General features: G+C 34.1%; 2 protein-coding genes across 8 annotated transcripts in view; one reads left to right on the top strand and one right to left on the bottom strand.

Moving 5' to 3' along the window:
• LOC149550827 (HAD-superfamily hydrolase, subfamily IG, 5'-nucleotidase) overlaps nucleotides 1–16,414 on the top strand; it is a 405,317-nt gene that overhangs the window by 110,454 nt on the left and 278,449 nt on the right. The window lies entirely within an intron of this gene.
• LOC149550828 (uncharacterized) lies at nucleotides 2,691–3,372 on the bottom strand. Its single transcript, XM_089789584.1, has 2 exons — nucleotides 3,231–3,372; nucleotides 2,691–3,076 (listed from the first exon to the last, which is right to left on the bottom strand). Exons 1-2 carry the CDS (start codon nucleotides 3,348–3,350, stop codon nucleotides 2,894–2,896), a joined length of 303 nt encoding a protein of 100 aa, XP_089645710.1. The 5' UTR covers nucleotides 3,351–3,372; the 3' UTR covers nucleotides 2,691–2,893.

The raw sequence follows: 16,414 nt of genomic DNA, 5'->3' as shown, positions 1-16,414 counted from the left end.
CCAATTCTAACACCCCCCTTTAATCTTTACTTGGGGAAATTACATCAAAGGGTATTAAATCCAAATTTTTACAATGAAATTCTCAATGGCAGCAACTTGATCTTTGAGAATGTCTTCAATTATGCAAAAGGTCTCTTGTGATTGTAGGTAGATCTTCGTAGATCCAAGAGAGAAGTGGATAGGTAATCTGAATGTACACCAAATAATATTGTCTTGTATGGATTACCTGAAAAACATAGACACAAGAAACAAGACAACTATCCACAAGGAGCATTTCATTTTATATTCAAATTAGAAATCCTCTTGAATAAGGATAAGAAAATTTTCATAGAGAAATAGAGAGGAAAATACAACATGTTACCACAAAGCAATGAAGTTAACCTGATATTATATGCTCAAAATATTATCAACAAGGACAAAAAAGCTTGATCAGTGTTCTCAAGAAAAGTATATTATACTAATGTACTAATGACCATAGACAAGGCCAACTAATGATACTTGCATCAATCACGTGGATATAGACAGTCCACTTAATGAATCATCTCACTGCAAGTTAATGGGGGTGTCCCTCCATAACATGCATGACTCATGATCTAAGCAATAAAGTATGCAAATTATTATCACATTAATATATGAAAATAAAGTAAAAAGAGAAACATGCTGATCAAATTAGTATTATCATGATTTTTGTTAAGATACTCAAATGAATGGATTATGAGGGTTTAACAACATATTGCCTTCAAATTGGATCAAATCATCTGAATTTGGAGGGACAACTCCAATAATAGTATCCTCTTAATTGAGCAACAAAATAGAACAACATGGAGGGAAACTCCATAAATATCAACCTTTCAAAGTAGAGCATATAGAATCAAATGGAGGGAAACTCCATATAAATATCAATCTTTCAAAGTGGAAGCAATAGAACCAAATGGATGGAAACTCCATATAAAATGAGTGCACACCAATATAGGATGGAGGGATACTCCATGGGCTAGATAAGGAAACTATGTATCAGTTATACTAAGGGGACCTACATAGTTAACCTTGATGAAATTGGCTCCCTATGCAACTCAAAGAATATATCATATAAATCATGTAAATCAACGGTCTAAAACCATCAAGTGCCAACATGGGCATAGAATAATGCTATAAAAGCATAAAAGTGCAACTATGTGCACATTAAAATATCACAATAAAGTTGAAGGCAAATGTGTAAGATAACTCATAATCCAACAAAATTGAAGCAAATGTAGAGATCCAAGGATGATCAATGAAAAAATAAACAAAATATGTATATCAGGTATAAAACTCCATTGAGGGTAAACATGAGTACTTAATTCATTTTGTGAAGGTATATATCAATTTCTGAATCATTATAGCAGTGTAACGAGACTCGGACTCAGCTCGGACTCGGCAAGGGTAACTTGACTCGTGACCCGGCTCGGCGGTGACTCGGCAAAGTGAAAAAACCTCGAAATTTTGAGATTTTTTAGGATTTAAAGAACATTCCATGCACCCATTATTGAATAAAGCATAAAGACACAATAACATCATTAAATAGAAGATAATTTGATCATAATGCACATGCCACATACTTAAAAACTTAAAACTTAAAAGTCAAACATCGATTACATATGTACAATATTACAAACTACAAAGTTACAAACTTACAAAGGTGAATTGCTAAAAGTAAATACTATATTACTAGTAATTAAAGTCAAACTAAGATAAATCCATGCAAACCATCAAAATGTATATGTATTATCATTTATGCATTATGAAATCCAACACATCAAGATTCAATAGTCATCATCAAATTCAAATGTTCCAAATGCTGATCATTTATTAAGTTACTGTTAAACTGTTAAACAAAAAGTTAAAACAAGACTATAAGTCTACAGCTATGGCTCCTAGTCGGAGTCCTCATCATCATCCTCATCCTCATCGTCATCCTCATCGTCATCGTCATCCTCATCCTCATCCCCAACCTCAGCCTCAACCTCAGGCTCAGGCTCAGTATAATCTACAAAATGCCTCTTAGTAAGGCATCTAAGGTAGGTCTTGGATGTCTCAGTAGCCATAGCATCAGCTCGTGAGGTGCCTCTAGGATCAACTGTACTCTCTGCCTCTGGCTCTGCCAATCTCTGTGAGCTGCCACTAGGAACAACTGGAGCTCTCTGGTCCTCTGCTTCCATAGCCACAACCTCAGCCTGGCCCTCTCTATCTACCTGGTCAAGCCATTGTAGGTCCTCATCATCAAAGACAGGATCAGTAGCCTCAGTGATCCAATCAGACTCTGGATCAACCTCCTCTAGAGTAATCGAAGAGGTGTCACTATCCAAAATCTCCTTGATCCTAATGTGCAGGTTGTAGTGCACAAAGACTAGACTATTCATTTTTTGCATAGACAACCTGTTATGCCTCTTCGAGTGGATGTGCTTGAACATGCTCCAGTTGCGCTCACATCCAGAAGCGCTACTTGGCTGGCTCAAAATGCGGATGGCGATTTGCTGAAGGTTTTTGGTTGAAGGCCCAAACATTTGCCACTATCTATCTGAATTTTGAAAAAAGGAAAACAAAAAAATATTAGTCTCATTTCAAAATTTGAGCTTTAAGTTTAAAGCTAGAAATTTATAAACTAGATTGTATAAGGCTTAAGCTGCAATCTTTACCTGGCTGCAATTTTGTACGACCTTGTTTGCAAATTTGACTTGAAAAAATGGGCCCTGATGCATTATTATAGGCATCCATCTCAAGCAATATATCTGTGGGATTAGGAGACATCTTCGATACCACTGTGTATAGGCCACTAAGAACCTCCTCATCTGCCTTGAAATCATCAAGGAAACAGTATGCCGGATTGAGGTAATAGGCTGCTGCGTGGATGGGCTTATGAAGTTGATTTTTGCCATCTCCTATCAATTATGTCCCAAATAGGGCCATAGTTTTCCTCAACTCCTACATATTTGGCCTTAATAGTCTCCTTGACCCTATCCATACCCTCATAAATGTAGCCCATAGGGGGCTTCTCGCCATCAGCAACTCGTAGGAGGGCTACAAGGGGCTCGGTGATCTACAAAACAATTAAACAAAAAAACAATTTAGTGAATGATGAAACTTTGCAAAGTTGCACAATGAATATAAATCAAAAATATGTATGAGACAAATTAATTTATAAAATTTTAAGACTTAAGCTTTTAAAATTTAAAATTTAAATTTTAAAGTACCTCCACAATCTTCGAACATGGCTCCCAAAAATCATCATCATCATAAATGCATTTTGTTGCATCTATCCCTGCAGGGCTGCTCGCAAAGGAGGAGGAACTCCATTCTGGACCAACAAACATGCACCTCAACTCTAACCTTGAACTCAGCAACGATTTTAGTGTGATAAAGTTAGAGGCAAATCTTGTGATACTAGGACGAGCCAACTCCTTTCCATTCGTGTATTTCCTCATAGTGCTGAGGACCAAGGCATGATTATAGATGAACTTATAAAGATTTTTGGCTTTGTTAACACATGATTTCACCCATACAAGCTTGCCAATATCCTCTAACATGAGGTCGATGCAATGGGCCGCACATGGAGTCCAAAAGATTTTTGAGTGTCTCTCCATCAATAGTTTTCCTGCAGGAATTTTAAATTAGTTAGTAAACAATGAAAATTTTTGATGTATTAAAAATCTTTTAATTTTCAAAATTTAATGAAAAACTAAAACAAATTTTTTAGAAGTAGAACTTAGAAAGTTAGAAATTCAAATTTTACCTGTAGCAACATAATTAGCTACATTATCTGTAACCACTTGGACAACATTGTCTTCCCCCACCTCCCTTATGACATCCTCAATAGTCTCACATAAGAATTTTGCATTTTTCACACATGAGGAAGCATCTATGGACCTCAAAAACATGGTGGATCCTGAAAGTGAAAATTAAACAAAATAATTATCATTCAAGAATCAAGAATCAATACTCAATAAAACAAAATTTTCGTTATTCAATAATAGTATACATTAAATTTTAGACTTCAAGAAGTAGAGCATGATGAATTACCTCCGCTAGAAACAAGAAAATTTAGGAGGGTTCTGGACCTCCTATCTGTCCATCCATCTGTCATGATGGTACACCCCTTTTGGCTTCAAATCTTTTTGTGGTCCTCCAACTCAAGTTTCATCTCCTCAACCATATCTAGCAAGAGAGGGCCACTCAACTCATCTTCAGTGGGGGCTTTGAACCCCGCACTACAGATGGAAATTGCATCAATCATCCCCTGCCAATAAGGAGTCCTATTACATTTATAAAAACATTTTAATTAGCATATTTCAAATTTTCAACATCAAGTTAAAAGTATAAAATTGAATATAAATTTTAAAACTTAAAATGTAAAACAATCAAATATAAATGAAGTTGAAAACTTGAAGTACCTAGCTGCTATAAATGGAATGTCGCAGAAAAACCAAAACTTGCAAATTGCTCTTACTCCAGCTTCACGTATCTCCCTATTCCAACCCATGCTCTCAAGTGAGGTTTGCGCACCAGGAGTGGTACGCGGTATAAAAAAGTTGTCCAACTTACTAGATTTTCTGACTCTAGGACGAAGAAGAGCAGCACTACTAGAAGGGGCAGCAGCAGTAGCATCACTAGAAGTGCAAGGAATAGATGTAGAAGAAGCACGAGCAACGGAAGCACTAGGACGATAGGGGGGATGAGAAGAACCTTCTCCAACACAGCCTATTGACTCAGAAACATTTGCAGATGAGCGTGGAAGGGAACTAGAACCAATCAAAGCTAACTCTTCTAATTTTTTTTTTTTTAATTCTTTTTCTTGTTCATATTTTTCAAAGGCTACATAACAAAAACATTGAGCATCAACAGATGCAGCTCCACAAGGCTCAATATCATGACCACGTAAGCCAACAATATGGTATTTTAATCTATTTATCCCCCCACTATTAATGGTTTTGCAAAATAGGCATTTTGTTTGAGTTCTCTTTTTACCCGGAAATTCTATGGTGAACTTCCAACACTCATCTATTTTGTTGCCTTTAGAGAGCTTGGGTTTTTTACCTCCAAACGCCATTATGACTTAATTAAGGAACAATGTAAAGGTTGCTGCAATAAGACATTTTAGACCAAATATTACCATTTCAGCATTGCATTTTATGAAGATCTAAAGTAAAAAAAAAACTCATAAACAAACAAAAAAAATTCATGCAAAAAACCATAAGCATAGACAAAAAAATCATCAAAATCTAAACAATCAAGTCTTACCTCTTTCAAATGCTTTGGGAAGTGTTGAGAAGAGCTCCTATAAACTCCTTGATGATCTAAATGCAAGCTCCAATGTCACAAATGCAAGCTTTTCTCGTCCTCCTTTCAGCTGGTTGCAAAACAAGAAACCTCTATTTCTCTTCTACCTCTCTCTCTCTTTCTTCTTTTCACTATAGACTGTTATGGGAGCCCTTTTAGGGTTATATGAGTGAGATATGTAAAAAAAAAACATAAAAAAAACATGCAAAAAATTATATTTTTATGGCCCGGTTTCTTGCTCGTCGCGGCCGAGTCAAGAAGGCCGGGTCATGCGAGTCACTCGATGACTTGCGAGTCACGAGTCATTGTGACTCGGCGAGGTCAGCGTGGATCGCTGACTCGGCTAACTCAAGTGACTCACCGCGAGTCACGTTACCCTGCATTATAGTCATAAAATTATATATTTATCTGGGTATATATGTGTGCACCCATATATACTTAAATAAATATATGTAAATGATAAATCACAATATTGAGAGGATCCTTCTAAAAAGATATATATCAAGTAGAATAAACATTTTGAATAAAGAGAAAATCTTTTAAATAGTAATTTTTGATAAATTGAAAAAACAAAATCTAATCACAATTATTTAGGAATGACTGCCAAAATAGAGTACTTTTTTTGTTAAAAAATAACATAACCGAATTTTCAGAATGATGAAAGCCAAAAAAGCATCTTACATGAACAACTAAAAAACTCTTAATTTTGTGCATACATGAATAGAGACGTTAAAGAAATGATAGAAAAGTTTAGCAGTTACAAAAGAATATAACTAGAATAGATAGTTGCAAGTAAGCCAAAAAAGAATCCACTAACACGCATTGGGCAGTCAACAGTGTAATCGAATAGAAAAGGAAAAAAAAAACTTCTATAAGTTGCAAACAAAGAGAATGAAGTTGAGAGAAGCATTTAGAGTCTTACTCAAAAAACTTCAGTCGAGTTGATTCTAGGCGAAGGTAAAGCATATGAAAGTAGAGTATGCAAAAGTATTTTTTTGTCATGAAAAAACACTTATATTCCTAATGTATTTTTAATGCAGGTTGCAGAGAGGAAATGGATCACAAAGTGCTGAATCTCCGAGTGATGATTCCCATTTTAACATGGGAACTTTCATTGGAGTCAACATACCTGAGGAGAGATTTTGATGAACTATTTCAAGCAATGCCTAGAGAGGTAGAGCATGCAATAAGGAGCATAATAGGAGATGGGGTGTTGAGGCCAAAGGCACCGCGACCTATCTATCAAACTCAAGTATTGTCCATATTGTACTCAAACATATATGATATGTTACCTGAGTACAAGACGTTGATGAAGATTCAAGAGATATGTATTAATCCATCTTTTGTGAATGCAGCTGTATTGGATGAAGCAATCAGTGGTTATATGTTGCATGGTTCAAAGGCATGGGTAGGAAGAATTATTCCCATCAAGAAGTTTGATGAGGATATAGTACGAATGACCCTTTTGGATACCATGAGGATAGGATTGCGGCTAAGGAATCGCATGTATTTTGAAAGGAAAATGATTCATATTGTAGGGCTACTGCCAACAGATATGGTGGCTAGGGCATATGCATTATTTGATGCAATCTTAGTAGTGGTTCAATACTGTGAAAGTCGAAGGGTTCGTCCTCAAATGAGGGCCTCTTTAGGGGATGATAATATAGGGGTTATTGTGGAGTTGGTCGGTTCTACAAACCAAGTGTAGGGGGTCTAGAGGAAAGGGTTAAGGAAAGGTTAGGCATGCAATAGGTTTAGGTTTAATTATGATAGAAGGAGAGAGAAAAAAAAACATTTATGTACTAATTTTTATTTGAAATAGACTAATGAATCAATGAAGAGTATTGCATTAATTGCCTACATGAATTCATTTTAACATAGAAAAAGATGTTTTAACTTTGTTAATTAGCAACAACTTCTTTTGTTAGCAATGATTTCTCTTTGTCTAAGACAATGCTGCAAATGAAAGCATTGGTAATGATAATTGTTCTTTCCTCATGAGACTTGGAATAATATTCTTAAAAAAAATTAAACTAGAGTTAAAAAACTTGTCAGGAAATAACTTAGAATAGATGTTGTAACAGGCGAATAATAATGCAATCCTGCAAGAAAATGTTAGAGGAATAATAATCCTGCAACATAAGGAATCAAAACCAATGCAGAACCGTTATTTAATTATTAAGGAATCTGCAAAACCTTAAAATAGAAATTTAAAAATGTGATATTTTAGATGTATCTAACTAATACAAATTTTGATTAAACAAAACTAGGTAACTAATAATAAGAATGCCAAACGTATAAGTTATAAATGAATTTTATAACTTATAACATAATAACTTTAAAAAAAATTGAATTAAACTTATTAGTTATAAATTAATTGTATAACTTATGATGGAATTGTATGACTTATAACCTTGGAAAACAATATGAAATATAAGAATGTCAAATGTAAAGTTATAAATTAATTTTATAACTTACATTATGACCATTCTAAACTTTAAAAAAACGAGTCTGCTAAACTAAAGATAACACTTTATTGATAAATCAATAATTAAACAAAATCAAAGTAACTTCTTTTTTTCATCATATACTATGTTGCCCAATAAAAGAAAAAAACAATGACCATACTAAAAACACATAAATGATTTAATGATGAAGAAAGGGCAGGGGTTTGAAAAAAGCTTTATTAATAAAAAGAATTAAAATAAGCAACTCAAACCATTTTAATAAAACAAAAAAAACTTAAAACTTTATAGTAAACCTAGCTATTGTTAATGACAAAAAAATTATAAATAAAACAATAATGAAAAAAAATATAACTCAAATCTCTATTAACAAAAAAACTTGATGATTTGATTTTCAATTGGCCTTCACGGATATCTCAATCGGCCATGATTCATGCTTTTAGAAGAAAAATCTGATTTCACTCCTCAAGTGGATGAATTGTAAGACTATGTTAAGACAGATATAATATTTTTGATGAAAATGAGCATTGCTCTGATCTTTTTAAAAGCTGATATGCTTTTCCAGCAGGTCTTTGTAAAAGGCAGCAAACATGAAGGCAAGGTAGATCTAGTGAAGAAGGGCTGGGTATTTAAGTGGCAAGGCAGAAGAAAAGAGGAGGTGGCAGAGGGAGTAAAAGTGAGATTGGATCAGCAATACACGTAGGCCAACAACTCACACAAGCAGGAGGAAAGAGTTGTAAATGGTGCATGATACATGTTCTTGGTTCCAAGAAGATCATTAACAAAAAAAATGCAGCAGCCTGTATAATCAAATAGCAAAGTTCTTTAAAAGGCTTTTGCATGTGAAGGCAAAAAAAAAAACAAACGGCTAAGAAATGTATCTCCTATGGAGGAGATTCAACAGCGTGAAAATCTTCTATAACTCTTCTAGATATTAATTATTTAAAAACTACTTAACAACGCCATTACCATGAAATAGATCACAGATGAAAAATGCCTCACCGACAAAGCTTAAGACACTGTTAAAGTATGCTTTCAAACTGTATTTTTGACATAATATAAACACAACCAAATTGTGTCATATTACACAACAAATTTACAAGCATCTGAACAAAACATGACATAAAAACCAAATATCAGGCCACTTTGTAAACCTACCAGAAAAAAACACTGAAAATACTCAAAAAATATATTCTATATAACATTGACTGGTAGCTTCTTTAACACCAAACAGGCTGATTGACATTTTTCATTATGAGGTACTGGATTATTTTTTAAAAATGGGGTTGAGAGTAGTGAAACAGTAAAAAATAAAAATAAAAATGTAGACCCATAAACAAAACTCAAATTGAATCCAAAGATAAATGTAAATGAAAAAATACTTACAAGGAGGAATACAAATTAAATAGATAGTCGATTTGGAAAAAGAGATAAAACAGGAGATTTCTAGGAAAGAACTTGAAAGGAAATCAAAAAAGTGAGTTCAGATTTGGAAAAAAAACAGAGATACTAAATATTTAAAATATGTAATAAATCTCATAAAACAAGATACTAAATATTTAAAATATGTAATAAATCTCATAAGGATATAGATTAGAATATATTTAAATTTCAAAAGAGAAATATGAATAGGTTTAAAATAATTAGTATTTGTAGAATTAAAAATATATATAATCATACTTAGGATTATTAAAGTGTTTCTTCCAAGGGAAAAAAGAATTAGGGAAATAATAAATTTTGATTTTAAATATGAAAATTTAATAAAAAATAATAATAATATAGTGTGTTAGTGTAAATTTTTTATTAAATATTTAAAAATAAATAATAAATAATAAATTAAAAAATTGCACACTAAATAATTAAAAAATTTAATTAACAATAATAATTTTAAATTTGTGATTAAATATTTAAAGAATAAAAGATTGCACACTAAATAAAAATATTATTAAAAAAGATAAATGCTACTTGTTTTGGTGGCATGCCTTCCAAAACAAAAGCAAAACAAAATTATATAATTTTAATAGAGATTACCTAGGTAGAAATATGGTGTGCTCTATCCTTCATCACATAAACTCAAAACAAGGATTAGTTTGTTCTGATACCATGTTAGAAATAATAAAATTGAAATGAACTAAAATTAAAGACTTATAAATTAATCCAAGAGAGTTTGTGATGAACATAATTACCATCATTTATAAGAGCCTCCCAAGATCAACACAAAAGAGGAGACAAGGATTTTGAAAGAGGAAAGCAAAGAAAACCCCTTGCGAATTATATGAATGAGGCAAATGCCTAAGAATGAAGAAAGAGAGAGAAGGAGATAATGTGGAGCCATAGGGCTCATTACATGAACTACATTGTGATTGTGTGTTAAGAATGAGAGAGAAGCATCTCTTATAAAGAGATGAGAGGAGGAGTTATTTGTAACTCCCATGTGAATGATTGCCACATTCATAACTGTGTGCATAACAATTGTCATAATCCTCTTAAGGAGGAATAACTATTTTCCTTAATAAAGGAATTACAAAATAGGCTTGTCCTCACATGTGGACTAGAGGACAAACAACATAAAGGATATCTTGGTTTATCCCATTTAATAAATACAACCAAGGAAAGATTACCAATTCTAACAGTTAATATAAAGTCACGTTAATAATTAAATACTTTATGACATTAATATATTAAAGAGACACTTGACCCCTTATTCCCCCTTTAATCATAACGATATTTAATTTAATTAATTGTTGTAAAGTTTCTGCAAATTCTGTTATAAAATCAGACTTTTCAAATACCCTTGGTTTGCTGTAGATAAATATCTTTTAACTTTTGAATGTAGGAGGAGTTATCAGAATATTGAATGTTGTTCTGAATTTAATTGTCTTTGCAATAAATTCATATGGGGCAGTATTGCTTGAAGGAGCACACTTATGTTAATTGTGTGTCCTCAAACTACAATAACACCCACCTATTATACCATGACCAAAGGGCATGTCCCTCAAAGGGACATGACCCTCTCTAGGCCAGCCAATACTACGCTTACATAAATCAGCATCCAATAATGGAGATAGTAAAAACATTAACTAACATAACTGTTTAGTTATAGTTAGTGCTAAACATGAATATTTCCCAAGGATTGCTGCCCATCCTTTTACCAAGTGTAAAGTATATAATGCTTTAAATGGTATGCAAGGGGAGAAGATTATGGTGCGGTCTGCACTCTCCGACCAGTATGATATCACTATTATAAATTTAACACCCCCTCTTAACTTGATAATCATACTAAGAGATAACATATCTAGCATCATCAATTACGATGAATAAGCATAGAGTGATACTCTATATCTATCTGAATCTTTTGAGCAAATGGCATCACGTAACACATGATACTAAGTCATATAACCATCTTGTGATATTACTTATCACTTATACTAGTGATGTTAGTATTGCATATAATGCAATACACATAGGATAAAATCTGAAGAATGATTAAATTCTTCATTTATCCAGGTTGTGACTCATAGGAACTGGTAATCCTATATCACAACTTGATCTTGAGTTAAGATCTACCAGAAAACATAATAAAGTCTGAAGAATAAATTCTTCCTTTATCCAAGTTGTGATTAATAGACATAGAAATGCTTATGTCACAAATGATCTTAAACTCACCTAGATCTAATAGTAGGTCTAAACATTATCTGAAGGATTGTCATCTCTCATGATGTCTTTTATGCAAGTATTCATTACTTCAGAGACTGTCACCTCTATATAATGAATACAAATGGTGGAGCCCATAATAGTCAATAGCCTGACAATAAAATTATTTTATTAATAAAATAAAGAATACAAATGAATTACAAATCAACCATACCAAGTCTTTTCCCGAAGTGATCTATCTTCACTCTAGAGAGAGGTTTGGTGAGAATATCTACTATCTGATCTGCAGTGCAAATGTATTCTAATTTTACAGTATTCTTATCTACCATATCTCTTACATAATGGTAAGGAATTTCGATATGCTTGGACATATCATGAAAAATTGGATTCATCAAAAGCTTGATGGAACTCTAATTATCACAATGAATAATCCTATGATTTATGGCTTGCCCAAATAATCCCACAAGTAACTTTCTAAGCCAAACTGCTTCTCGATAGGCCATTGCTACTACAATGTATTTAGCTTTTGTGGAACTTTGTGCTACTGAAGACTATTTTCTGCATATCCAAGATATCATTGCTGATCCTAAACTGAAACATCCTGAAGTACTTTTTCTGTCTTTAACACTTCCATCCCAATCTAAGTCAGTGAATCCATGTAAATCTAAGTCAACTTTCTTACATTTGAGCCCAAGATCAAGAGTACCTTGTAAGTATCTCATAATGTGTTTGACTGCAACTAGGTGAATCTCCTTTGGCTCACACATAAACTGACTTAAGGCATTAACAACATAGCAAATATCAGGTCTTGTATTTACCAAGTACATAAGGGACCCAATCATCTGTTTATAGAGAGTAGAATTTATGGAAGGTGATTTTGCTGCTGCTTCTTTAAGTTTATGTAGATTAGTCTCCATTGGAGAAGACATAGACTTGCAATTTCACATTCCAAATCTCTTCAAAGTATTTGATGTATACTTCCCTTGATTAAGTATAATGCTGTTAGAATTCTGCCGTACTTTTAGTCCTAGGAAGTAATGAAGGAGTCCCAAGTCTTTCATCTCGAATTCTCTAAATAGATCTTTCTTGCATTGATCTATGAGATGATCATCACCTGTTATTAGTAAATCGTCAACATATAGTATCAAAATTATCATATCATCTTTATCCCTTTCATAATATAGATTTGGATCGGCTTCATTTTTGGAGAATCTTAAATGGGTGAGATACTTATCAATTCTTTCATACCAAGCCCTTGGAGCCTGTTTAAGCCCATAGAGAGCTTTCTTGAGCTTGCAAACAAAAAAGTTACGATCATGAGTTTCAAATCCTTCAGGTTGCTCCAAATATACTATAGGGTGAAACTATGGTACAAATAAAGGATAATTGATAAGATTAAGAGCCAACTTATCTCACATTTAAATATCAATCTGGGTTCGTAAACTCGTGAAAGGTATAGTGGCTATATGCTCGAGGGATGAAGATAGCATGCTATGTGGGGATGGATGCTCATGCAACTGAGAACATGTGGAAGGAAACCTACAATAAACCAAAACAAAACTGGCGATAGGAACTGTCACTTCCTCGTGACAGGAGCTACGCTGAAACCTACAATATATCAAAACATAACTGGCGACAGGAATTAAACATTTAAATCTAAAAGAAAACGATTCTAAAAACTAGAAAGCATAATAAAATGTAAAATTTAATTTAGAATTTAATATTGCATAAAATAAATAAAAGACCACAGAAATCTGAATTCACACTTATATCTTAAACAATACATGAATCAATAATTAATTACAATAACACGAATTAAAACAAATAAGCTAATATAAGAATTTTATATAAGATATCAAATCAAAACATACATAAAATAAAACGCACTCTAATCTAAAACAAACCACCAGTCATTCTGCGAAGTGGATCCTACCTCCTTAGTATGCCTAGTGATGGAAACAAATGATCCTCTAGGCTCCTTCAATCAAAATAATTGTATTTTATTCATCCATATATAACAAATAATTTACACAGAATTCTGCTATAGGAAGATTTGTGTGTAGAAGTGTTTTTCTGATATATAAATCTGCTATCTCCTGTAGCTTACATAATATGCATATATATATAAGTGAAGACTGCATAATAATGAAAGGAAAGTTATGTAGCTTGTTACAATAGATGAGTGAGCAGGAGGCTCATGTAAATTATTTAAAACCAACCGTGAATCATAAACAAATCAGTTGAAACAATAAACACAAATTAAGATTGCAAATACTATCTTTATCTCCAACTATGCAGCCATGTAAACCAAAGATTCTCCTCCATATTTCAGTTGGTTTTGCTCCACCAAATATCTAAGAAATAAACCATATATTGTACAGCAAATTATATCCTCCATAAATCAGTTTCCGCATGATTAGAATCATCACTTATTGTAGAAAAACGTTGAGAGTTGGCTGCCCGTAATAATATGTTTGAAATTATTATGTTTAGAAAATCATTAACAACTCTTTAATGATTCACTATATGAAGGTTTTGCCGCACAGAAAGTTAAATGGCCTCATTTTGCACAAAACTCAGATCGTGGATTTTTGAAATTCATCCTCATTTTTCTGCAAATTGAAACACAAAAAAGAATATGGTATTTTTGATCGGCAGATTTTTCTCTTTTTCCATAAGTCCACATTTTGTAGTATATGTTCCAAGATATATAAATATATGTTTCAAGGCATAAAATAACAACATTGATTAGTAAAATCAATCAATTATAATTTTCATTAATATATCTAAAAACTTTATTAAGTATTACTTATTTATATTTAACCATATGCAATATAAGATGACAAAAATATGGATGAAATGGAATAGAATAGAATATGGAAATGAATATGATGGTATATAAAATGGTGAAAAGATGGTATGAATATGGGTCATAAATGGCTCTCGTCATTCCCCCCAACTTAACATATTGTACGTCCTGGTGCAATCATTATGATCAGGAGGTCTTTAGTTTTAAATGGAAGTACTTGGATTTATGGCTTTAGACATTGTCTCCACCCTAAACCATGATAACTCATATAGAAACACAAATCCCTTTCTTCACATGATAAGCTTTCTTATTTTTTTCTTCTTCAATAGGGATCTCTTTCAAATTTTCATTAGTTGTTTCTCTTTTCTCTTTTCTTTTTCATTTCTTTTCATTTTTTTAATAGCATCATGGTTCACAAGGTTACATATTGGAGAAATTTATCTCAATTTGCAGAAGAGGATTTTAAATGGGCAAAACAGGAGAGATAAGAGACAAAGCAAAGACTATTGTGTGATGGATATGATGGATAGTGTGACGGAATTATTAAGGGTGATGGATGGAATATAATAGGATGACATTCCTCACCCCAACTTAAAGGTTGACCATCCACGGGAAACAAGGAGAGGATAGGGAGGGGTGTTACATAATGATCAACATAATAAGCAATATAAATAAAGTTGATGTTAGCCGATTGGATGGTTTCGACGGTGTTTTTGTATTCTGTAGCTGACGGTCTAGCGGTGTTTCGGAAAAGTTCGGCAGTAGTATTTATATCCCGTCTGGGATCATTGTAAATCATCATTCACTTACTATTGCGAATATTATTCTGCTATTCATGGTCATTGTCTGTATGCGTTGATCTCTTTACCTATACAGTAAAAATTTGGCGCCGTTGCCTTATGAATTTGGAAGGTGGGAGGAATGAAGATTAATGCCAAATTAGCTTAACAAGGATTGAAATAAGGCGAAGGAAAAAGATGGAATCCGTACTGCGCAAGAGAATTTAATTCTGGCACAACAAGCCGATCGCCGACGGAGATTTCAGAAGATTGCCAACGGACATCGGAGCGTGGAAGAATTGTTGGAGGAGACTCGGCAGCGGGTGGAATTGGTGGGAGAAGCGTGGGAGGAGTTCTTGAACTTGTGTTCGCCAAGGGAGGAAAACTCTGACGGAAGAGCATCAACTTGCACGGCTCGCAGTGCCGACGGAGCACGAGCGTGGAGTGATCTCTTCATCCAAGATAGACTTCCGCGGGAAACAATTTCTGAGTATCCTTCTTCACCAAGGTTCGTAGCTATCAACACCTCCAGTGCGGAAGTGCAGACCGCCGGTGTGGAAGTGCAGACCACCGATGTGGGAGTTTAGACCTCCGACGTGGGAGTGCAGATCGCTGGTGCAAGAGTTCAGACCGCCGGTGTGGGAGTTCAGATTGTTGGTGTGGGAGGGCTGACCGCCAGTGTAGGAGTGCAGACCTCCAGTGTTATGGTGGGACCCAAAGAAAAGCTGCCGAAATTTGAAGGTGATGATACCGCCGACCCCATCTGACATTGTAAGACATGTGAGACGATTTGGCGGGCAAATGGAATCACAGATGCCGACGAATGGGTCAAGCAATTTTCGGCAACCCTACGGGGTGTCGGGATTGATTGATTTTCGGATATGGATCCGCAGAAGCTGGATACATGGGATAAGATTAAAAAGGAGTTCTTGGCAGAGTTTAAACTCTTGCGGGATGATAATGAAATCGTAGCGAAAATTTTCAATACCAAGCAGGGGAAGCACGAAATTGTCCGTGTCTATGCCAGGAGATTAAAAGATTTAATAAACAAAATGGAAAGCAAGCCAGCAGACGGATTGCAGAAAAGGTGGTTTGTGGACGACCTACGCTCATAGTTGCGGAGGAAAATGAAAATTGTACCACCGTCGCCATATGTGGATGCTTATAACAGAGCACTGGACCTTGAAAGTGCACAGAAGACAAAAAAGAAGAAAACTAGCTCCTCTGACTTTGATGACGACAAATCTGCTGGTGATGATAGCAGCGACGACGAAGGAAGTAACAGAAAGGTTCCTGCCTTACAGAAAGATATGGTTCGAATGATGGAGTTTAAAAATATGCAGAAGGAGCCAAAAGGTAGTGAATTGTGGTGCACGAAATATAAGACTGACGGT

This window comes from Cupressus sempervirens, chromosome 6 (assembly GCF_028749045.1).
Source record: "Cupressus sempervirens isolate cs-2001-9-10 chromosome 6, ASM2874904v1, whole genome shotgun sequence".
Taxonomy (NCBI): Eukaryota; Viridiplantae; Streptophyta; class Pinopsida; order Cupressales; family Cupressaceae; genus Cupressus; species Cupressus sempervirens.
The sequence above is the reverse complement of the archived record's forward strand: the minus strand, read 5'-3'. Positions and strand labels throughout refer to the sequence as shown.

Excerpts from the sequence above, each read along its gene's own strand:
- LOC149550828 (XM_089789584.1), bottom strand. The coding sequence starts at position 3,350 with ATGTTTGTTGGTCCAGAATGGAGTTCCTCCTCCTTTGCGAGCAGCCCT. Across the intron at positions 3,077-3,230 it reads CATGTTCGAAGATTGTGGAG|ATCACCGAGCCCCTTGTAGC; the intron begins GTACTTTAAAAT and ends ATTGTTTTGTAG.